The sequence below is a fragment of the Mandrillus leucophaeus genome, unplaced genomic scaffold (assembly GCF_000951045.1).
Source record: "Mandrillus leucophaeus isolate KB7577 unplaced genomic scaffold, Mleu.le_1.0 Scaffold37, whole genome shotgun sequence".
NCBI lineage: Eukaryota > Metazoa > Chordata > Mammalia > Primates > Cercopithecidae > Mandrillus > Mandrillus leucophaeus.
Window position 1 is genome coordinate 2653492 of NW_012103920.1, and position 25300 is coordinate 2678791.

Sequence of the window (25300 nt, forward strand, 5' to 3'; positions counted from 1 at the left end):
TTTCTTGGAGGAGCCTTCGTGGCTGTTCTGTTTGAAATAGCTCCATTCCCGCTGCCATTGTTTCTCACAGCACCTTCCTCTTTGCCATCAGAGTACGAGTCATACGAGTCCTTTTTTTTTTTTTGAGACAGAGTCTCGCTCTGTTTCCTAGGCTGGAGTGCAGTGGTGCCATCTCGGCTCACTGTAACCTCTGCCTCCTGGGTTCAAGTGATTCTCCTGTCTCAGCCGCTGGAGTATCTGGGATTACAGGCATATGCCACCATGCCTCGCTAATTTTTGTATTATTAGTAGAGATGGGGTTTCACCATGTTGGCCAGGCTGGTCTCAAACTCCTGACCTCAGGTGATCCACCCACCTCAGTCTCCCGAAGTGCTGGGATTACATGTGTGAGTCACCGAGCCCGGCCCAGAGTACTTTTTGTAATTTGTTACTACGTATTATGTTATGCTCCTTTTGTGTTTTCCACTAGCCTGTGAGCCATGATGGCGGTCTGTGAGGTTTCTTGTTGCACACTGGTGCCTCGCGTATCAGTGATCCTTGAAGAGTTACTGCATGCATTACTTCTGTGAAGCCGTTTCCTTCCTCAGTATCCATTCCTCTTGTTGCTGTTCCAACGGTTGATGCTTTGCTTGGCCCTGCCCTGTTGTAATAGCTTCTTACTGGCAAGATGTGACTAGGAACTGAGGCTGTTGGAGTCAGATGAACTTGGGTTCAAATCTTGGTTAACCAGCTACAGACTGTGTGATCAAGGGAAACTTACCTGCCTTCTCTGAGCCTCAGTTTCCTCCCTGTCAAATGAGGAGAATGATATCCAGCTGGAAGGCTGGGCATAAGATGAAATCTAACACCTGAAAGTGATTTACACAGTTCCTGGAACTATGCATATACCAGTCAAGATGATTGTCATCATTATTAATCCTACTGAGACAGCCATCCAGGTGGCATCCTGGCACCGGTAATAATTGCATCAGCATTTCCCTGCGCCCCACCTGCAATAGAGCAGAGTCTCACATTAGCAGGGATCACGGAGAGTAAATGTTAATGAATTATTTGATTGAGCTCTGAGGAATAGTTCAGCATCTCAGATTGCTTATTTTTGAGAAAAGAAGTTGATGGGGGTGTGTACACAGGATTTTCTAATATCATGCATTCATTCATTTGTTCATTCATTCATTCATTCATATGTGCAAATAAAGGGAAGAGAATTAATTATTGTTTCCATTTGGAAGGACTGAGCTTCAGGTGAAGCAAGTGGCCTGCCCAGGTAGAGTGGGGGGTAGAGCATCAGGAGACAGAGCTGCCAGGACCAGGGGGGTGAGCTCTCTGGTTGTTTTTTTGTTTTGTTTTGTTTTGTTTTGTTTTGTTTTGTTTTGGTGTGAGGAGTTATGAGACAGTGGAGGAGGTTTTGGGGGAGCTTAAGAAGAAAGAATTTCCCAGAGAGAGAATGTTGCAATCATATGCAAGGTCAAGTCCTAAACGACTTGGGCTTTTCTTATCAACAAAACAAATTAGAATTCAGGTTCTGTTTGAGGTTCTCCTGAGAAGAGGAAAAGAGTCAGAAGCCTACACAGAGATGTATAGAAGATTAGGTCCCAAGAGATGCCGGAGATCAAAGTATGCTGGGCTCTTTGGGAGCCAGCTTTCCCCTGAGTTTTTCATGGTTATTCCAGTGTTTCAGGAAAAGCAGTGTTTTCTGAACCTGCAAAAACCTTGTGTTTGTTTGCTTTTTTAAATTGGGGGTGAAACAATATATATAAAAGCAGCTTTGTCAACTGAAGTTCATATGTATCAGAGTCATCCGTTCATCTTGTAGTGATCTTGTATCTTAATTCTTTCATTTTTTCTTTATTATTATATATTTTACAGAGGGAGATACCAAGGCCAGAGAGGTTGGGTGACATCCCCAAGGTCATATGGATAGAAAGCGACAGAGCCAAATGTCTTCCTCCACATACCAGGCTATTAGAGATGGTCCTGTTAGTACTGCTCATCATTGCTATTGGGTTAAGTAGAAATTGTTGACAAGCCACCCAGTAGCTTTGTGGATGGGACCAGAGGTAGAAGAACTAGCCTTGATGTCTGCCATAAAGCTACCTGTGACTCTGTGATTGAAACCTCCAGTGATTTGGAGGGAACAAACTAAGCTCCGCCTCCAGTGTGGCCCCAAATAGCCATCTAGACCCTGCACCCTTGCTAACCCACAGCTTTTCATGCAGCCCAACTATGCATAGCCACCTTCCATACATGGAAGCACTTATCTAAGTAGGTCTACTCACTCTTCTTCCCAGGGAGGAGTTGACTGTTTTAAGGGGTCATATTGTGAAAGGTGGAGGAACATTCTGTCTTTAGACACCACCAAGGTTTGTGGTCACAGGAAGCTATGCAAGATTACTGTGGAATGCAAACATACATAGTTGTGTATTTCCCACAACAACCCCAAGAGATAGGCACTGTTACTTCTGCCTTGCTCTATGAGTCATCTGAGGCCCAAAGAAGTTTAGTAACTTGCTCAAGAACACACGATAAGAGGCACAGCAGGGGATTTAAAACAGATTGTTTTGTTACAAAGCCCTGTTCTTAAATATTTTACTAATGCCATATTGATAAGTGTCATCTATTCATCTACCCATCCATTTATGAATCCACCTCTATCCCCACCTTTTCATCCATCCCACATCCATCCATCCATCCATCCATCCATCCATCCATCCATCCATCCATCCATCCATCTATCCATCCATCCATTTATTTATACATCTAGTCACCCATACATCCCACCTTCCATCTATCCATTTATCCATTTATCAATCCGTCCACCCACCCATCCATCTGTCCACCCACGCACTCATCCATTGTATTGACTATTTGTCTAACATGGTCCTCCACTTCATCCTGGGGAAGAAATTTCTCCATCCCGGGAAGTGAGCATATATTTTCTAGAGCTGGAGGCCTCCATGAGGATACACCACATCCCTTAGCTCCCAGGAAATATCTGGGTTCTGCTGCTGTTCCTAGGTTGGTGTCCTCACAAATGCTGCTGTTTCAGGCCGTGCCGGGTTGCTTACTCTCTTTCCTCCCTCAGTAAACCTGTAGAGAGTTTCTTCCTACAGTGGTCACAAAATGAGCAAAGCTGCAGACTCTTCCAGAAATCCTTGGCATTCTGAAGCATTATTACAAAGGAATACTCAGTAACCCCATTCCTTAACCCGAAGGTTGGATATTGGATTAGTTAGGCATGATTTTACTTTTTAAAAAATGTTACAGAGTTTGTGTATTATATCTAAAAATTATCTAATAAATCTAAAAGACATGTTCACAGGCATTTAATAAGGAAACAAATGTTGATAGCAGATTTGGATGGAGATAAATCAATTAAGGAAGCAATTTAAATTGTCTATGAAGAGGCAGTATTATAAAGAGGCAGTATGGTCTAGTTATTTGCATATTTATTAAGTGCAAAGCAAAGAAAGTGGTTTAATTATTTTGCATAGTCTCTGTTGTACAAAAGCCATTGATGAGACGATCCCACTTTTCAAAGTTTTTTTCTTTTTAGGATTAAAATTCTAAACATACTAAAATTCAAACACGTAAACATAAACAGCCATATAAATTACCCCGTGTATTCATTACCCATCTTCAACAATTATCAACTATGACTGTACTCATCTTTGCTCACCTGTTTTATTTTTCTTTTTGTAAGTTTCAGAGGCTTATTCCTCACTTGACTTAATTTTATTGGGTCAAAATTCCATTCTAGAAAAGCATATTATATTGACATTGAAATAGAATAAACTTTTGAATATAACTGCCTCCTTTTTTCATTGAAATTTAGCGTTTGGGGTGTATAACATTGGGAATTTTCCACCTTCTTTTAATTGAAAAAGTTTCAAATCTACAGCAAAGTTGAAAGAATACTAAATGAACCCTCACATAACCTTCACTTAAATCCAACAGTTATTAGCATCAGGACTGGCATTTTCCAAGTGTATTTTTCCATGGGATTACATAAAGACAGGGGAGGTTTTCTTGCCTTTGAAGACATGTAGACAGTAGCTTATGGCTTTGGAGCCTGACACATGAAGGTTCAAATCCCACCAGTATCGCCTCTGAGCTGTGCATGGTAGGCGAGTTGCCTTACACACAATATCTTCATCTATCAAATGGAAAAATGATAGTGGTGTACAGCCATGGGGACACATGAGGTGCATAGTAGGTACTCAACAAATGTTACCTATCTCTTTGCCTCCTAGCTGCGCCTCTGTGTTGCAGCTGGGGGAGCTGTGTGGGGAGAACTGGACGTTTTCAATTCAAGTCCTTTTTGGTCACTATGGAAGATTTTTGCAATTAAGAGAGTTAGTGTGGCCTAGTAAGAAGTGAGAGTGGTTCAAACCCCAGTTCTGCCCTTACTATTCTGGAACTTGGTTAAGTTACTTGGTCTCCCTGAGCCCTCATTCTTTGTAAATTGAGGATAGAAAAATACCTCATTGAGTTGTTGTCCAGGAGAAAATGAGATGGGAGAGTCTATGCCCAGCATTTAGTGTAGTGTCTGCCTCATAAGCACCCAATGAATGTTACTGATCATCGGTATTATTATAAGTGAGGATAAATTGGCATAGTACCTCCCATATAATTGCTCAATAAATATTACTTCTTATAAATTAGGATGAAGAACTCACACCAAATTGGTCTCTAATAGCCTGCGTCTACTTTGGTGCAATGAAAAGAATAAAGATCTTTTGTGAAAACTTGCAATGCAATTTCAAATAAAAGTAAGCCTGGATGGACATGTGGCTACCACCAGCTGGGCGTGGCATCTAGAGTGGTCATGGGAAATGACTGCATGTGCCTTGGGTTCCATACAGTGATGTCATAAAATAAACCAGCCTTCTTGAACCCTCCTGCCAGTGTTGGCTTCTGGCATTGAACAGCTTGTGGCTCACCCCCTGGCTAGGGTAGATGTCTCTATCCCAAAGGCTTTATGCTGTTCTTGATGCCTGGAACTGACTTCATTCCTCCCCCTCTCTCTGTTTTCTGACCCTCTCGTCTTGTATCGCAGGTTGAAAGGATTGTAGACAAGAGGAAGAACAAGAAAGGAAAATGGGAGTATCTTATCCGATGGAAAGGCTACGGGAGCACAGAGGACACGTGGGAGCCGGAGCATCACCTCTTGCACTGTGAGGAGTTTATTGATGAATTCAATGGGCTGCACGTGTCCAAGGACAAGAGGATCAAGTCAGGGAAGCAGTCCAGCACCTCCAAGCTCCTGCGTGACGGTCGAGGCCCATCTGTTGAGAAACTCTCCCACAGACCTTCGGATCCTGGAAAGAGCAAGGGGACCTCCCATAAACGGAAGCGAATTAACCCTCCTCTGAGCAAGCCAAAAAAGGGGTATTCAGGCAAGCCCCCTGCAGGAGGCGACAGGGCTGCCAAGACGGTGTCTTACAGGACTACCCCCAGTGGTTTGCAAATAATGCCCCTGAAAAAGGCTCAGAACGGGATGGAAAACGGGGATGCCGGCTCTGAGAAGGATGAGAGGCACTTTGGAAACGGGTCCCATCAGCCTGGCTTGGATTTGAATGATCACGTTGGAGAGCAAGATGTGGGCGATTGCGACGTGAACCACGCCACGCTGGTGGAGAACGGGCTCGGTTTGTAGCTTTTCTTTCTCTTGGGTTTGGCTCTGGCCGTGGCGAAAGGGGAGCTCTGCCTGCAGCCTAGGGACATACATAAGACCCCCCCACCTCCATCCCCACCTCTTAGCTCACCAGTGATTCCCCCTTCATCTGTCTCACCTAGAGCTTTGTAGACTCGGTCATAGGCCCATGTTGGTTACAGACCCTCATGCACGTGGAGAGGCTAAGCCTCTGATGTTCCAGCCAAGGTCTGGAATGGGTCCAAAGTTCCAGACTGTACTTCAAGACACCCAAGGCCATGGTGACCCCTCTAGATCCACTTCTCTGAGGGCAGCTCAGGTCCTCACCCCCAGGACCCAAGACGTGTGTCCTCAGCGGGCCAGTGCCTCCAAGGTCACGGTGCAGAGCCCTTGCTTGCAGCCTCATCATGCCCCCAGCAGTGTAGCCCAGAGAGGTGGGGTCTGGGTTGGGGTCCACGCCGTCTTCTCACATGCAGTGTGGACTTGGAGTTCACCACGCCAGCGCCTATGCTGGAACCTCTTGCCCTTCTGCTGTCTCTAGGTTGGATGATTGGCCTATGTTAGGTCCTGTCTTAGTCTGTTGCGGCTGCTGTCACAAAACACCTTAGAGTGGGTCATTTATGAAAGTTAGAAATCCAGCTTCTCACAATTCTGGAGGCTAGAAGTCCATGATGAAGGCACCAGCAGATGCTGCATCAGGCGAGGGCCTGTTCCTCTTACCTGGCACCTTCTGTGTCCTCACATGATAGAAGGGGCAAGGCAGCACCCTTCAGCCTCTTTTATAAGGGCACTAATCCCGTTCACAAGAACGGAGCTCTTATGAGTTAATTACCTCCTATAGGCCCGACCTCTTAATGTTGTGACTGCGTTTTGTGTTAGGTTTCTTCATATGAAATTTGGGGGAACATAACCTTCAGACTATAGTGGGTCCTAAATGCTGTCTTGACCTCATCCTGCACTAATTCTTTCGGTTTGTTCCCTCTTACTCTAACATAGCCTGCGTATGTTGTGTTAGGTTATGGAATTCCTCCTTTTTCCAAAGTCTCTATAGGCAAAATTAAGGAAACAGGAGGTAATGACCCATGTAGTTCATGCTCCCAAACCTGAGATTTCCTGTGTAGTCACATTGCTCCTTACCTAAGTCCTTCATGGCATCAGTCTTTCAGGTTAGCTGCTTGTGCCAGTTATCAGTTATGTGCAGTCCCTTACTTCTCAGACACCTGTGTGTCTACCTGGTGGCATTTGTCTCTTTGGCTTCCAGAGACCCAAGCCTTGGAATGTCCAGAAATCTTACAGGAGTGTGGGCAACCATTGCCCAACAGGGCAGGGCCATCAGATTCCCCAGTGAAACCAGGGTGCATGTGGGGACAGGGATGCTGGGTTGCAGGGGGAATGGTTAGAAGGGCTCACAGAAGGTTGGGGTGATGAGGCCAACACACCTCAGTGTGACGATGGTAGATTTAGAGTCCAGAATGTGCAGAACGGGCTCCCCTGCGAGTTTGCTGTCTTTAGGGAGTCTTGCTGAGAAATCTGAGCAATCCGCGTTGAGGCGCCTGTTTCTCCAGAGAGAGGAATTTCACCCAAACAGGATTTACTTAGCATCTTTGCCCCAGACTGACTCATGTTTCCGTCTGGGGATCCCTGATGCTGACGTGACTGTGCCTGTGAACATATGTAAAAGCTGTTTGTTTTAGAAATTCATCTCTCGAGAAGAAGTGGGCTCGTGTAAATGGGGCTTGGCATAAACACCCGTGTTTGATGTTGCTGTGACGGCTGCCGGCGGTGGCGGAGTTCCCTGTCTCAGGAAGGGTGGCGAGGGGAGCTTTTGTGGCCCCTTGGGTGCAGGGGCAAGGCTCTGGCAGGGTTCCCTGCATTCCAGCTGTTAGCAGCCCCCTGCCCTGCTCATATGGGGCAACCCAAGAGTAAAGCATGAGGGAGGAAGATTTGCTGACTGTAGCTGACAGTGCAGTGTGGAGGAGAGAAGCCAGACTCGCAGAGGTCTACATGAGGGTGTGCCTCTTGTGCTGTGCAACCTTCTGCAGTGAGGCAGATCTGCCAGCTCTGTGCTCTTCACCCTTCGGCTTTGCTGATACCCCCTGGTCCATGATCTGGTGATAAGGCATGGTACCCCACAAGCAGGGGAAACGGGAGAGCCAACCTGTTGAGATCCGTTGATAGTCCTATTAGCTCCAAAATGCTATTCTAGACCTTTCTTGTCTCTGATCTCTTATCTTCCTCATGTTTGCCTGACCTTGTATGTTCTCTACTCCTACTTGAACTATGCTGGCCTCTATTTTGTTCTGTTTTGTCTGTTTCAAAAGGACTCTTGCTTAATCACATCCCATAGCATTGGTGCCCGTGAGATCCTGCTGTAAAGTTAAGGCACTGGCTCTCAGATTCTGCATGTATTAGATTACTTGGCAACTGGTGAGAGAGATGCAGATCCCATGGAGTCTGATTTCCTTAGTCTGGGGTGGAGCCCAGGAGATGGACTTGTAACAAGCTTCCTGGGTGACTGTACTGCATTTTGAGACGACCTTTGTGGCCAAATTTGTAGGGGGTGGGGCCTTGAAGTTTCACATCAGGTGTCAATTTAATTCAATTCAATACTGATTTTTTGATCACTTCCTAAGAGTTATTCACCATGCTGGGTGCTTGAAGTAGAGTAATAAAGAGATAGGTATGGACTTTTCCCTCTGAAACTTGCCAGGAAGTTGGAATGCTGGCCTCTGGCCTCATGCTGAGAAGGTGCCTGAGGCTGGCTCCATGTAAGGAGTAACACATGTTACATACATGTGCATGGCTTCACCATACCCGCAATGACATCTTCTGTGGTCACTGGTGTGATAATTGTCCCAGCCATCAGCCTTTCACATTCTAATCAGAACTAACTTGTTAGCCAGGTTTGGGGGAACTGGGAAGACAAAAAGACTGAGAATCCTTGTCTGAGAGAGAAGGAGAATGTTGAAGAGAGTGGTTTGAGGTTCTTGGACGAGACTCAAGAGAGAGGGGATGCTGTGGTTCCAGAACTTTACAGCAACAGGCCAGAGGTGTAGTCCAGCAAAACATGTTTCCATGTGTGTTTTCAGCCAGAGGGAAGCTTTGCTGAAGCCGGTGTTCATGCCCACGTGGCCCTGAATGTCCTCCTTCTACCCTCTTTCCTAACCTCACCTTCCCTGATCTGGACTGAAGGATCCAGTCTCCAGGGGCCCAAGGGTGAGCCCTGGGGGGTTGCAGCACAAAGGAGGGCTCATCTTAGCCCAGCAGAAGGGGATGGGGGATCCTGGCTACAGTTGCACAGCATTTGTTTTGGGGGTGGGCTAGTGCTTTTTATATGGTTTTAACTTCTCTTTGGTGAGTTAAGGTTCTGCATACAGAACAGCAACTTATGTAACATGTTACTCATTTACTGCTGACTTCCCTGATCTGCTGTGGAACAAATGCTAAATTGGGGCTCTGGCGGGTGGTGTTTTGGTTTCAGACTGCGTTTTTTCCCCAGCAGTGTTTGTGGGGCGTGTGCAGCCATTCAACACTGCTCTTGATTCTGAGTCTTCGGTAATGAGTACTGGCTTTGTGATCCGGGGCCCATCTGCCTCAGTATCCCTTGGGGAGCTTGTTAAAATGGGCTCTATCCCAGTTGAGTGAATCAGGATCTCAGGGGGGTTGGGGGTGGATTTTGCACGTTCATGCTGAATTGTAGCAGTCACAGGTATATACGGGAGCTCCAGCAGCTGTGTTTGGTTGTAAGAGCTGGTTCATAGATCTGTTTGTTGGTAGATCCATCTTTCCTCCCTGGATGTGAAGCTTGTGAGAAGGAATGTGATCTGGTCCTTCAAAGTTTTATAACCTGACAGTTTCTCTGCCTTGCTTACACTTTCTACTAGACATCTCTCTCTCTCTCTCTCTCTCTCTCTTTTTTTCTAAAGCTGCACTGGTTTCATCAGTATGGAAAAGCTGGTGGGTTTGCTAACCCTTGCTGTGGTTCTGGCGTGGTGAACTGCTTAGCACTCTTGTCTCAACAGGCCAAAGCATCGGTGTTTTATGGATTCACAGGGGCCTTTAACCTGTGAAACATCCCTAACTAGGAGCCATCGTTTCTCTTTGAGCCCTAGAATAGCATAAAGACTTGCAGCGTTCTCCAAATTACCAGGAAGGTGATGAGCATCACTGTTGATGCCAGGCTTGTGGCCCCATGTCCACATTTCTGAAAGGATGTTTGAGATCCTTTTCCTTGCGTCTTGATGACTGTTGTCTGCTGCACAGACGTTGCATCTCACACATTGCATGATTCAGTGTTTGCAGAATTATCTCTACCATTGAACGAGTCATCCCACACAACACACGCAACATTTGCCATTTTCTCTCCATTGATCTTTTAAAATGATCTCAGCTTTCACTTCTAGAACGTTTGTTTATTTCTTCCTACTCACTTTTTCAATATGATTATCATTTTTCCCTTTATTGAGCATAATAGAGAACCGTGTTTTAAAAGCACTTGGGAAATAAGTGCAAGCATGGGAAGTGCCCTATGGCTTTTGAGAATCTAGGGGCTCCCAAACTTGGATCCAGCATCAGAGTCCCCGGGAGGGCATGTTGAAACACAGACTGTTCAGTCTGCCTTCAGCATTCTGATTTAGTAGGTGTAGCGTGAAGCCTGAGAATCTGCACCTCCAGCAGAAGTTCCTAGACGCTGCTGTTGGTCCAGTGAGCCCAGTTTCAGAACTCCTGCTCTAGACTAATAAGCCCTAAGATGGTGGGGATGAAAATGCAGATGGTGTTGTGCCTGCCAGGTGGTGGGATTGAGGAAACTTGAAGTGCTTATGCTCTGCACCTGGAGTTGGCATTCATAAGACTTTGTAAACGGAAAGTTTGTGAAATGAAAAGCCGTAAGGTTGAAAGTTTTAGCGTATAAGTACTTCCCTGAGATGAGGCCTTGGAGTTTCCGGAGTACCTTGTGTGATTCTCATGGCAGTCCTGAGAGGTGGTTGTTCTACCCATTTTACAGAGGTGGAGACCAAGGTTACAAGAGCCCAGGTTGGTATTAGGAGAGAAACTCAGGCAATTTGACTACAAACTTAACTATAGAACTGGCCTCTATACCATGACCCAGCTGGATTCCAGGCAGTAAAATTTTCCTAAACCCTGATTGCTGACAAAAACATGTTGTGACTGGGGGAGGGTCAGGAGTGCTTGGTGGCACTGCTTAGTGGCACAGGATGTACTTCTTTGACACCCTCTTTGTTTGTTTGTTTGTTTATGGAGACGGAGTCTTGCTCTGTCACCCAGGCTGGAGTGCAGTGGTGTGATCTCGGCTCACTGCAAGCTCTGCCTCCTGGGTTCATGCCATTCTCCTGCCTCAGTCTCCTGAGTAGCTGGGATTACAGGCACCTGCCACCATGCCCAGCTAATTTTTTTTGTATTTTTAGTAGAGATGGGGTTTCACCGTGTTGGCCAGGATGGTCTCGATCTCCTGACCTCGTAATCTGCCCACATCGGCCTCCCAAAGTGCTGGGATTACAGGTGTGAGCCACTGCGCGTGGCCGACACCCTCTGTATTTATTGATAGATGGGTATGGTCTTTCTGAGCCTGAAATGCTGTAAATAACTCCATGCCACTCAATTTGAAAACCTAGATAAAATAATCACTTCCATAGAGAAATACAACTCAACAAAACAGCCTAAAGGAGGGCTAGAAAGCCTGAAGAGAGAAATAACTATTAAAGAAATTGGGCCAGGAGCGGTGGTTCACGCCTGTAATCCCAGCACTTTGGGAGGCTGAGCGGGTGGATAGCTTGAGCTCAGGAGTTCAAGACCAGCCTGGGCAACATGGCGAAATGGCGAAACCCTGTCTCTCCAAAAAAAATACAAAACTTAGCCAGGTGTGATGGTGCATGCCTGTAGTCCCAGCTACCTAGGGAGCTGAGGTGGGAGGATCACTTGAGCCCAGGAGGTCGAGGCTGCAGTGAGCTGTGATTGCGCCACTGTACTCCGGCCTGGGCAACAGAGCGAGACTCTGTCTCAAAAAAAAAAAAAAAAAAAAAGAGAAAAAAAGAAATTGAATTGATTGTTAAAAAGTCCTCAGAAGAAGCAAGAAAGGAGGAACACAAGGCCCAGAGGGTTTTGCAGGCAAATCTAAACATTCTAGAATAGTTCATCTGACCACACATTCTGGAGCAGATAACCCCTCCCTTATCCAAATGGTTACGGAGAACAGGAAAAAGAGAAAATACTCCCAGCTCCTGTGATGAGGTCAGTATGACCTGGATTTCCAAACCAGACAAAGAGAGTAGGAGAAAGGCAAATTATAAGTCAATCTCACTTCAGAATGTAGCAGCGAAAGTCCTGAATAACCTTCTGGGTTTATTACAGTTCCCTTGATACTTCCTCAAAATTATGACTGTTTGAGAAACATCTCACTCCTTGCCCTGAGCTAAAGGTAATGACCCCAGTTCATTACCTTTAGAATCACCACTGCTTCTCTAGGTGCTGAGCTTGTCTCAGAAGAGGCCCAGGGAAACTGGCTCAGGAAGGCTCTGAGTGTCGTGGGCATTGGCCCCACAATATCTGGTGAATCACTGAGAGGTCAGGAAGGGTGCCCCTGGGGCAGCCTCTTGTCAGCACGGGTATCCCTGTATCCACTTCCCTGAGCCCAGCTGTTCTTCCTGACACACTTCAAGTACCCACCCCAAGGCCAATACACTTTCACTAACCTTTTTGATTTTTACAAGCAGATGATTTTTCCAAATCAGGAACAACAAAAACTTGAGGTTTTTTTAATCTTTTGTCTTTCGAAGTGTGGCAAGTAAGGAACTTGTGCTAATGAACTAACTTAAGACCCTTTGACGTGGTGGTGGTAAGACCTTGTCCAACTTGGCCACTGCCCTGTGCACGCAGAAAGTGCCAGACTGTGATGGGAAATCTGGCTCTTTAACCAGGAGCAGCTTGACCTGTGGCAGATCCAAGGGGAGAATCGATTCTCCCCACTTGGTTCCTGAATTCTGGATTTGATTTTGGTGCCCAGAAGAGGATGATGGAGTCTTGACCACTGTCAAGTTTTAGAAACCAACTAATTGCTTTTCCTATCTGCTCAGCTGTCGTTTTCCTCCCTCAATGTCCTTAGGAAGGTCTTAGGCACTGTTCGCTCATGGCTATCCATCAGGGGACTTCCAAGAAGGGTGCAGTGGGGGAGTAGAAGCCATCCCCCATCAGGAGCAAGCAGTAAGCGGGTACAGTATCTGTAGAGGGTTCCAAAACAATAATAAAAATTCACCTACTAATGTCGGCGAAAAGCCAGTCTGCCCCCATTGAGGTGGACCCCAGGGCCCTCCTCCACCCTGACTACTCACACAAAGCAGCCAGTCTTCATGAATGATGATGGTAATGGTGGCAGCGGTGGTGGTGGTGGTGATGGTAGCAATGGTAGCTAACATTTCTTGAGTTCCTACTGAAGGCAAAGCCTAGCTCTTTGTATTTGATCTACTAAATGTGATTTAATTTCCTCAGTGGTTCTCTGATATAGCAGTTTAACAACATAGCAACATAACAAGGTTACCTGGGATTAACCTTGTTTATAGATGGGGAAACTGAGGCTCAGCAAGTGTAAGACACAGCACTGAGGGAAGGAATTAGGGTGTGATGCTGGGTCTGGTGATGCTGAAGCTGTTGCAGGTCTGTGACCAGTTTTATAAATGAAGAAAGGTTCTTTAAGGGTTCAGCTGGAAGCCAACAGACCTTTCCCAGGTGGCAAGGGCATTGTTCTGGCCAACAGCCCTGGGCCTGCCTTCGAGGCATCTTCAATAGTATCAGATATGCTGACTTGGCATTCCAGGGAGGTGGAACCTCTGGTCCTGGTGATTTTCCTTAGGACCTTCGATTAAAAGACACACACGCATGCATGTACACATACATGCACATATTCACATCACACACTCATGCACACATCATATATACGCACACACCTGCACATCTATGCATTGTAAAGGGAACTCCCTCAGTTGTCAAAGTTTACTTCAATGCTAGAAGAAATTGCAAAAAAAGGACAAAGATCTTCACCAACTGATGAGTGGATAAACAAAATATAGTCTTTCCATACGACGGATGTTATTCAGTCATAAAGAGCAATCAAGAGTGGACACAAACGGCAACGTGGATGAACCTCAAAACCACATATGATGTGATTCCATTTATATCAAACGTCCAGAGTAGGTGAATCTGTAGAGACAGAAAGTAGCTGAGTGGTTGCCAGGAGCTGAGGGGAGGAGGGAGTGGGGGGTGACCGCTAATGGGTACGGCATTTCATTTGGGGCAATGAAACTGTTCTGGAATTAGATTATGGGGACAGTTGCACAACTCTACAAGTCACACTAAAAGTCACTGAATTGTGCACTTTATATGGGTGAATTTTATAGTATGTAAAATAAATCTCAGTAAAGCTGTTTTTGTTTAAAAAAAAAAAAGGAGAAGAAAAAGAAACTAGCTAAGTAGGATGCAAAATAACAGCTACCGTTTCCCTACTGCTTGCCATGTGCAAGGGAGCCTTCTAAATGCACTCCAAGAAGGTGTGCATTGAATTTCCTCGACAGCCCCCATTTCTACACTGGAAAATTGATGCTTAAAGAAGACACGTGCATTGCTTGAGGTGGTCCAAGTGTCACAGAAGGTGGAGCTGGAATGGAACCACAGTGCCCACTCGTGAGCCCAGGCTCCCATCTGGGAAATGGAAGTGCTCTTAGTGAACCAAGGGACACTGTATTAGTTCCCTATGGCTGCTGTAACAAATTCCTACCAACTTGGTGGCTTAAAGCAACACCACCTCTTCTTCCCTTACAGTTCCGGAGTCAGAAATCTAAAATGCATTGGCAGGACTGTGCTCCTTCTGGAGGCCCTGTGGGAGAATCCATTTCCTTGCCTTTTCCAGCTTCCAGAGGCTGCACATACTCCTTGACTCATGGTCCCTCATCTCTCTAACCTTTGCATCCATCCTCACATCTCCTTCTCTTGACTCCAAGCGCCCTGCCTCCCTCTTCCAAGGAGTGTGATTACACTAAACCAACCAAGACAATCCAGGATAATCTCCCATCTCAAAATCCATAACTTTATCACATTCACAAAGTCCATTTTGCCATGTCAGGCACCACATTCCCAGGTCCCAGGGATTAGGATATGATATCTTTAAGAATTTGCTATTCATCCCACCACAGGCATTTAGGAGAATGTGAGGGGAAGAAAGGGTATGCATATTGGTTTGTATTCTTGAATGGGCAAGAAACCAGCTGGTAACGAGGAAATGTTAATTTTGTCATCTAGATTATTAAAATTATTTCATTTAAGCCCACATGCACATCTATGAATTATAAAGGAAACTACCTTAGTTGTCAAAGTTTATTTCAATGCTAGAAGAAATAGCAAAAGCTACATCAAGTAGATTATTTCATTCAAGCGAAATAATTATTTTGTTTAAACAAAATAATCTACTTGGTGTGGACTTTATAACTGGCAAGTGTTGAAGTTGACTTAAATTCCCTTGTTTATTTTTTTAAGATTATTTATTTTTGAGATAGAGTCTTGCTCTGTCGCCTAGGCTGGAGTACAATGGCATGATCTCGGCTCACTGCAACCTCCACCTCCCGGGTCCAAACGATTCTCCTGGCTCAGCCTCCTGAATAGCTGGGATTACAGGTGCATGCCACCATGCCCAGCTAATTTTTTTGTACTTTTAGTAGAAACGGGGTTTCACCATGTTGGTCAGGCTGATCTTGAACTCCTGACCTCAAGTGACCCACCCACCTCAGCCTCCCAAAGTGCTGGGATTACAGGCATGAGCCACCATGCCCAGCCTCCCTTGTTGATTTTAGAGATGGGAGGCAAGTGCTCCTACAAGACACAAAACACTTATCTAATCCTAGGATACACTTCTATACACTTACTGTATGACAGTGTTTTATACAAGCCAACGTGAGCCTTCCTAGTGCCCAGTGAGCTGCTGTTAATAATGACAATAGCAGCAATGGCGCCAACAACAGATATTTACTAAGCCCTTGCTATGAGTCAGCTGTTGGTGGGCTAAGGGTGTTACATTTACCAGCTCTGTTAATCCTGACAATTCTATGAAGTAGGTTGTCTTTTTATCCCTGGCTTACACATAAAGATATGGAGGCTTTATGAAGTTAGTTAGGCAACTGGCCTGCAGCCTCCAGATAGTAACAAGGTAGAGCCAGAACTGTGATCCTCTTTCTTCCTTTCCTTTTCGTTTTCCTTTTCCTTTCCCTTTCTTTTCCTTTCCTTTCCTTTCCTTTTCCTTATCCTTATCCTTTCCTTTTTCCTTTTCCTTTCCTTTGCTTCTTTCCTTCTTTCTTTTCTTTCTTACTTACTTTCTTTCTTTTCCTGGGCATTTTAAAATGGCTTTCTTACATCACCTTATCCTGTGGTATCTGACTTTATCATTAGATCTTAATCACACAGAGGGAAAAGCCTGTTCTACTCATCGCTGTGTATGTGGGTGTCTCTCTGTGTGTGTAGAACATTTTGTATGAGCCCACTTGCATTTTGATTTTTCTTCTCAATGTAACATATGTCTGTTACCATCTATTTCCATATTGGGCAACTCTTCATATTGGAATTTTAGTAGTGCCATTTATATGTTTTCAGAAGGATATACAGGTTGAATATCCCCAAGTCCAAAATCTGAAATGCTCCAAAATCCAGAACTTTCTGAACATCAAAATTATGCTTGAAGGAGATGCTCATTGGCGCATTCAGTGGTCAGATTAGGGATGCTTAACTGGTAAGTATAATACAAATATTCCAAAATCTGAAAAAATCAGAAATCCAAAACACTTCTGATCCCACACGTTTTGGATAAGGGATACCTAACCTGTGCAATATTTGACTTACGTAGCCAGTCTCTTGTTGTTGGACATTTAAGTTAGGTCTAAACTTCTTTGGTTTTCTTTCATTTTTTTCCGGATTATTTTTCTAGACTAGATTCCCAGAGGCAGGATTATAGTGCGAATTTTGCCGTATCCTCCTAACCCCATCAGAAAAAGAATAACGATGACCAGTAAGGTATAATTTTCTAGTTTTGTGATTGCCTTGCCAGATGTGTGTGTTTAAAGGGAACAAGAGGAGCCTCAATATCGTTTATTTGCATTTCTTTAGTCTCCACTGAAGCTGAGCTTTTTCTCTGCATGCTCAAGTACTCTTTGTAACTTCCTCTTTGTGGTTGGTTCACTCCTGTCTTTTGAGGTTGGAGAGAATTCAGATACACAGGGAAGAGGTCTGGTATGGCAAAGGAGGAGAGCCCAGAACATGTTTGCTGGTTGGTGAGGAGATGCGTTTAGGGCGGGGGCTGGTGTGCTTAGGGAAAGACTTGGTCGACAGCTGAGAGGCAGGCTGGGGCCAGGTGCAGGAGGGGCCTGGGTGCCAGGGAACCCCCTGTTGTACTTGTGGCAGCCACTGTAATGCAGGTCATCCGTGGAAGAACTGGTCCTAAATTTTTGATGAACTGGCAGAAAGATCAAAATCTGGTTCTGACCTCTACGTCAGTCACTCTGGCCTTCCTCTGGCTTGTCCCTAACTCTGTCCCACCCCCTTTAAACCCACTGGGCAGCTCAGCTGATAGACATTCTCCATTAAGGGCTGCCCCAGACACCTCTACTACCTATACCCACCTGTCCGCTCCCTGGAGAGCTATTAATAAGGAGCCCAGGATGTGGGTGACTCCAGGGAAACATCAAAGAAAAGAGATTTGGTAGGGGCTGGGGCGGGAGAGAGAAGCCTCCACTGGGGTCAGGGATTCCATAGAGAAAAGTCAGAACCCTGGACTGGTTGGAAGAGGAGAACCTAGGAGACGAAACCCTGAGGCAGCCTTCTTTAGATATTCATGTTATTCCAAGGGGTGGAATAACAGCTGGTGAGGCAAGCCCCTGTGTATAAAGCTCCTTTTATCTTCCTCGTGTGCAACTTGACTAGGGTGCAGTGTTCCTGGGAGCGCCAGCCTCGAGGCCTCGATTCGCACTTTTTATATTGCAACATGGCTTCTCCTTGACTTCTTTCATCCTGTCCCAGAAAGAAAATCGAGACCCTGGGGCAAAATGAGCCTGGAAATAGGTTCGTGTGCCTCATGTCAGTAAGACGTTGCCATCCACGGAGCCCTGGGGTTCCCTGAAGGCCTCCTGGTGAGAAGCTGGGTGGGTGGACTCCAGCACTCCCTTCTCCATGTCAGCCACAGTAGCTGCTTGTATTAGTCCATTCTCACACTGCTAATAAAGACACACCCGAGACTGGGAAATTTATAAAGGAAAGAGGTTTAATTGACTCAGGGTTCCACAGGGCTGTGGAGGCCTCAGGAAACTTACAATCATGGCGGAAAGGGAAGCAAACACATACTTCCTGTGGTGGCAGCAAGAAGTGCTGAGCAAACGGGGGAAAGCCCCTTCTAAAACCATCAGCTCTCATGAGAACTGACTTCAATATCACAAGAACAGCATGAGAGTAACCACCACCATGAGCCGGTCGCCTCCTGCTGCATCCCTCCCACCACACATGAGGCTTACGGGAGCTACGATTCAAGATGAGATTTGGGTGGGGACACAGGCAAACTGTATTACTCCTGTTTTGTTTGTTTCATGTGAAGGTTTGTCATAGGCTTTTGTTGAGGGAAAAGGAGGCAGGAAATGAGAAGACTAAAAACATATTTCTGAATACTCCAGTTTAATAAATCTGCCCCCCAGTGGCTGGAGCTGCTTGATGAGGTTGTTGTGTTCCGTGTCACGGGTTGTTGGGGTGGGCTTAGGCAGACTTAGGCAGAGGGATTCCTGCAAGGAGATGGATGAGATCAGGTGGTCTCCCAGGACCAAGTTAGCTCCTCAGAGCGTGTGTCTGGCTGGGCAGGGTCGTGGCCAGTCTGCAGTCACGCCCCTCGTGGTGTGCACTCACCCTCATGGCTGAGCCATGCGTCACCACAGTCCATGTGTGCAGAAATATTCAGCTCATTTCTGGAGGCTCCTTGTCCAAGTTCAGACAGATGCACAGGGAGCTTTTGCAGCGACTATTCAGGGAGGGAGAACGCAGGCTCTGTTTTCGGCGGGGGCACCTGCCCGAGGCCACAAACCATGTCAGAGGATAAGACTTAGCTAAGTCTTGCCCACCGACCCTCCTGCTTGGCCTCTCCTGATGTCCTAGCTCCCAATTCTGGCATCCCCCGACTGAGTGAGACCCCGGTACTGACCTCTGATTGGCTTTGATGGCTCCACCCATGCACCTGTCTGTTCTCTGCTGCCCCAGATCTGTGCCACCACCTCCCACCATCTGCTTGACCCAGCTCCTTGTCCCCACAAGACAGCAGTGAGGTGGAGGGGGGACGTCTAAAGGGCCACTTCCGACTTGGTTCTGGGGACCATTGTCCTGAGTCTTACAGTGAGGGCAGAAGCACTTTCCATGATCCATGGGGCCTCTGCGTCCTGGGCTGTGGGGCCCTGGGGGTCGGTATATCATCGTATCTGCTTCCTCTTCTTGGCACTTTGCTGGATGCTTCCTCTGCCCAGCCAGGCTGGTCACCTTGGCCTGTCCCCTGCCCATTATCTTCCAATGTGCAGAAATGTGGCACCCACTGTTGACTCTTCTCCTTTATTTTTGCTTGTGTTAATACTTAAAAATAATCTTTTATTGCCATTTTAGAGTGGTTTCGAGAAAGAGGAGACAAATTTGTCAGTGTGGTATATCTAGGTCCTTAAAATGTTCTTCTTTTTTTCATTTTCTTCTCCTTTCCTCTCTTCTCTTTATTTTCTAAAGTTACAAATACACGAGTTGTAAAAAATTCAAACAATATGGAAAATATAAGCATTTTATTTTTATTTTTAAATTATTATTATTATTTGAGATGGCATCTCACTCTGTCGCCCAGGTTGGAGTGCAGCGGGGCGATCTCGGCTCACTGAAGCCTCTGCTCCATGGGTTCAAGTGATTCTCCCACCTCAGCCTCCTGAGTAGCTGAGATTACAGGCACCCACCACTGTGCCTGGCTAATTTTTGTATTTTTAGTAGAGATGGGGTTTTGCCATGTTGGCCAGGCTGGTCTCAAACTCCTGACCTCAAGTGAAATGCCTGCCTTGGCCTCCTGAAGTGCTGAGGAAAATATAAGCATTTTAAAAGTTAAAGTCTCCATATTCTCCCTTCCCAAATCCTATTTAGAGGTGACTTCTGTTAATGTTTGGTTATGGGTCTTTTGGGACTATTCTCTAAGTTTATATGTATGTATATGTATTTATATATGTTAAATCTATGTTATTTATTACATACCATTTATTATATATGTGATATATATTACATATTTACTTAAATGCTTGTTTGTTGAGTGATGAACAGGAATTATCCGATTTACTTCTCTCTCCATGTATATATGTATTAATATGTATATATCTGTCTATCATCTGCCGTCTATTCATTTATCCATTATTTATCTGTTAGCCAAGGCCTCACCAAGTTGACATCTGAGTAAAGACTGAAGGTGGTGAGAACACCTTGTCCTGCAGTTTCTTTTTCGACTTAAAACTTGTCTTGGAACTCTTTCTGAGTCAGGACGTGTGGAACGGCCTCCCTGTTTTTGGCTGCTGGATTTATGGCATGCAGGGACTTAACTGTTCCCCTGAGATGGCCATCTGGGCTGCCTACAAAGGGACCTGCTCCTGCCAAACCTGGCTAGGGCCAGTCTTTGTAATGCGTTTCCAGGCCCTGTTGTTTTAATTTTAGTTTCTAAATGAGGGTGAGCGTCTTCTCATGTTCCTGCCACTCGTGTCTCTCCCTGAGCATTGCCCGGGTGCCGTCCTGCTGCGGAAACAGTAATGGCGAGTCAGGGGCATTCAGCCACGTGACCTCGAACAAATGACCCAGCCTCTCTGGGCCAGATTCTTCATTTATAAGATGCAGTTATTCATACCTCATGGGTTGGGGGTAAAGAATAAGTGAATTCGTTTATAGGAAGTGCTTAACATTATTAGCTGGCTTGTGGTGGACATTTGATAAATATTAACTGTTATTTCAATTTTTTCCCCCTTTTCCAACGAAGTCTTTATATTTCCCGATTTGCTTTTTAAATCACTTTACATACGTACACATATATGAATCCTTTCCTGTGTATGCTAACCAGTACTCAGTAATGGCTGCCATATACCAGGAACTGTTTAGACAGATAACTGCAATACCTCATGCTGTGATGGAGACATGGAGAAGATATTGTGGGGCCATAGGTGAGGGCACCAAAGCCTACTTAGGGGAAGGAATTATTGAGGGCTTCTTGGAGGAGGCGATGCATAAGCGGAATCTGATAAAATGAGCCGGAATGACTGAGGAAAAAGACAGGGATGCCAGGAGGTGGTGACAGCATGTACAAGGGCATAGAGCTGAGGGACAGCCTCTGGGTCCCTGTTGACACATCACAAAGAATACAGCAGTCCAGCCAATTCTAGAGCAGCCTGCACAGGAGGCTGAACTCCAGGGAATTCCTCGGGTGGTCAGGCTTGTCTTAAGAACCAGATAGAGGAAAGCCTTCCCCATCTCTCTGTGTTCTGCTTGTGTGACTCCCTCTGCCTGAATGCCTGCCGCCGTGAACCCTCATGTGAATAGTAACCTCTGCCCATCCTGCAGGTCTGGCTCAAGCAGCAGTTCCCCCATGGAAACCTTTGCTGGCTGCCAGCGTAGCTCAGTTTCCGTTTTTATTTGCACACATGGAGTGGTGTTTCTTGGTTGACAGCGCTGACCTCGGTTTGTTGTGGTCACGCTGATTCTTCGCATAATCTCTGCCTCTTTCACTAGATTAGAAGTTCCACGAGGGAAGGGATGGTCTCTGTTTTTTGCTCACAGCTGTATCTCCAACACCTAACAATGCTGGGCACTTAGCAGGTGCTTAAGAAATGAATGAGTGGGTGAATGAATAGATGAAAGAGAGGACTGCAAACCCTTCTGACATCTGTCACAGCTGCTCATCCCCTGGCCCAGTCTCTCCCTCTCTCCTTGAGTTGTCCTGGGTGCTGGCTTCACAGCCCCTGCTCGTGGTAACATGTCCTGGAGAGCTTATATTTTGTCAGGGCTCTTCACAGCAACGACAGGATTCCCTTCCCATTGGCTCGTCTGGTGATTGTGGTTGACATCTGCCACGATGGCCCTACTTGCTATGCTCCTCTTCTCTTCATATTCACGAAGTCACAGTGGACTCTTAATAAAGCGTCAGGCACCTTCCCCCATCAAGGGCATTGTGAGTTCTTTTCAGCAGGGTGCATCTCATTTGGGCTGCAGCCTCCATATTTTGCGCAGTTCTTCGCTTTGCCTTGATGGTAACATAGAACATGAAGTTGGTGGACTTGTTAATAGAAGCCCCAGTTACGGAAGGATTGTAAGATTTCACCTTTAAAATTGCTCTCACTTTGCAGGTAGCATAGAGGGGAAGAAACTGGTAAGAGCAGGCACAGGCTTTGGAGATAGAAGCTCCATGTGTTCAAATACAAACACTGCCTCTTAGCATCTCCAAGCAGGTCTTACCAGCTTTTGAGCCTCACTTTTCACCTCTGTAGTACGGGAATAGCAAGCCTGCCGGAAAGGATGAAGCGGTGGGTCCTGACGCCTCATGAGTCTTCATTTCTCTTCTTTGTCTGACTCCGCTTTGGGTGGAGCTTCCTACTTTGCTCAAGAATGTGCTTTTCTACCCCATCCTCAGCCTGCCCTGTCACTTTTGCATTGATCCCAGGATATTATATTTTATTCTGTTGCGTAAGCCTGCAAGGCGAATTCAAGAGGGACAGCCTCTGGGTGCCTGTTGTCATATCACAAAGAATGGGTTGCAGGACAAGGGACTCTGTTACTTTTGTGACTTCTCCATGGAAGTTAGAGTCTTGAGTTTTCCACTTGCCATCTTTGCGACAGTGCCACTGAGTTGGAGGTTCTGCCTCCCAGTTTGTTCTTTCTTCTTCTGTTCTACTGAAGCCGAAGCTTCTCCCACCTCAGCTCCTTTCCCGATTCCCTCCCACTTCACCACCCTGGCAGAAAGAGGGTCTGTCCTGAGTTTCTGGAGGTTTAACAAGACATCTCCCTCTCTGGCCTGGCATCCACCAGCGACTCTGCGTATTATCATGTTGGTGCAAAAGTAACTGCGGTCTTTGCTTTTTTTTTTTTTTCCTTAATGGCAAAAACCTCAGTTACTTTTTCACCAACCTAATACTTGCTGGCGGTGAGTGAGAAACAACTGGCCACAAGACCTGTGGAGCCCTCATGTGTGCCAGGCATGGCATTGGGTGCTGAGGATACAGCCCAGCTCCTAGTCCTGTGGGAAGAACTGAGGAAAGAGCCGAATATCCCAGTGAACTGTGAGCAGATATGGGAGAGCCCTGCATGAACGTGGATGCCACCGCAACAAGGAGATTATAGACACAGCTTCCACCTGAAGGACACATAGAGGTTGGTCAGGCGAAGAGGAGAGGGGGGAGTGTTCTGGACAGTAGGAACTATATTTTAATTAAGAAGATGTGTAGAAAATACGTAACATCTATTTCGAGCATCATTAATGCCATTTATGATTTCTTCATGAAATATTTATTAAATGACTGCTGTGAGCTAGCGTTGTATACCTAGAAGCAGGTCTCAGCGTGCCTCATTCTGGGGATATGATGAATAAGACAAGACACAGTTTAGGGAAGAAAACAAATATATGGGGAAATGACAAATACAGTGAGAATCTCCATACCACGTCAAAATAGCCAACATTTACTGAGCCCTTGCTAAGTAAGCCAAGCCCTCTTGCTAGCACTGGCAGTAGCTCAGTTTATCCTAGCAGGGAGGGTCCTCACCCTTCCCATTTCACAGATACGGAAACTGAGGCATATGCAGGTGAAATAGCTTGCCTACAGTCTATTAGTCGCTAGGTGACTGTTCCAGGATTCAGATCTCGTTGACCTGGCTTGAGACCTAGATTCCTAAATGCTACTTTTCTGCTTCTTGAGGGACAGGGCTATCTGGGAGGCCAGAAGAGAGCGTCGTCATGTTTGGAAAACTGTTTAGAATTTTTAGCCTTTTGAGATCATTTTCTCCCCCCTACAATTCAGTTAAAGAGGCATTTGCTTTCCATTCGCTATGTGGTGGGGACTAAGGCTGTAGAGATGACCACAGCCGTGTCTTCCAAAGAACTCAAAGCTTATTAAGCTGATTAAGCGATCAGCTGGTCCCCAGTGACCTGCTGCAAAGCTGAGCCTGTGAACTCAGGAAGGCCCAGGACACCGGAGCCCTGGGGATGGGCTGTTCCCGGCACTTGGGGAGGAAGAGACAGCTGTCTGGAAGAGAAGCATTTCAAGTGGCCCTGGAGGATTAGATGTGTGAAGGTGGACGGAAATGACATTCCTGGCCAAGGGAACAGCGGAAGTAATGGCTCAGAGGGTGGAAAAGTCAGTTTCAGAGAACCTCAGACTGTCCTGGAAGTTAAGGTGTTTAAGGGGGAAGAGTGGGAGTTAAGGCCAGAAAACAGGATGAGGCCAGACAGTGGAGGCGTGTGAGCTTTTGAGCGGAGAGTTGTAAGAAAAGGTGATAAAAATGAATTTGAAAGGAAATCACTTTATACTTTGATACCCTACAGAATAGTTTGCCACATACCAGGATCCTGGTATAATAGAGTTTTTGGAGTCAGCATGGCCTTGGAGGGTTTTAATTCAGGAGACATGATTTGATCTGTAGAAAAAGTTCCTTTTAATCAGGTTAGTTTTGCATTTTGAATTCATGCTTTACACTGCCATTTAAAACGTTTAGGCAGGGCGCGGTGGCTCATGCCTGTAATCCCAGCACTTTGGGAGGCTGAGGCAGGCGGATCACAAGGTCAGGAGATCGAGACCATCCTGGCTAAAACAGTGAAACCCCATCTCTACTAAAAATACAAAAAAAATTAGCCGGGCATGGTGGCATGCACCTGTAGTCCCAGCTGCTGGAGAGGCTGAGGCAGGAGAATGGCGTGAACCCGGGAGGCAGAGCTTGCAGTGAGCCGAGATTGCGCCACTGCACTCCAGCCTGGGAGACAGAGTGAGACTCCATCTCAAAAAAAAAAAAGAAATTAGACATTTGACAATGAACATCATAAGATCATCTAATCACTACATCGAGCACCTCTGAGTAATCTGAGAACCCAAGCTTTCTTAAAATTCAAAGTGTATGGATTTTGTCGGGCATAATTTTAACATGCCAGATGGCAGCTAACTGTGGCTAAGTTTTTTTTTTCTTGAATGCACCTGTGAATTTGAGCTCCGCTATTGCATTCAGGTCCTGAGAGCAAGGATTCTGTACATGGGACTAGGAGCTGAGACAGTGACTGGCCATGAGATTACAATGTACCTGCAGAATTCAGGGTGCACATTGGGCCCTCTGGCCTCACATCTCTAAGCACAAGTGGGAGGAGTGATCGGAAGGGTTTTCCAACTCCAGCCCTTCTCCTCCCCTCTTTAAAGATTCTAACCTCCCTGCCCCACTGTTTTGTTTTGTTTGTTTTTTTGTTTTTCTTTTTCGAGATGGAGTCTTGCTCTGACACCCAGGCTGGAGTGCAGTGGCGTGATCTCGGCTCACTGCAACCTCTGCCTCCCGGGTTCAAGTGATTCTCCTGCCTCAGCCTCCCAAGTAGCTGGG

At 46.0% G+C, this 25300-nt stretch overlaps 1 protein-coding gene across 1 annotated transcript in view; it reads left to right on the forward strand.

The window, feature by feature from the left end:
- Positions 1-25300, forward strand: part of CDYL2 (chromodomain protein, Y-like 2) — a 116552-nt gene that overhangs the window by 21087 nt on the left and 70165 nt on the right. The window contains exon 3 of the mRNA XM_011990121.1: positions 5057-5648. Coding sequence (XP_011845511.1) covers positions 5057-5648 — 592 coding nt within the window. The remainder of the gene's footprint in view (positions 1-5056; positions 5649-25300) is intronic.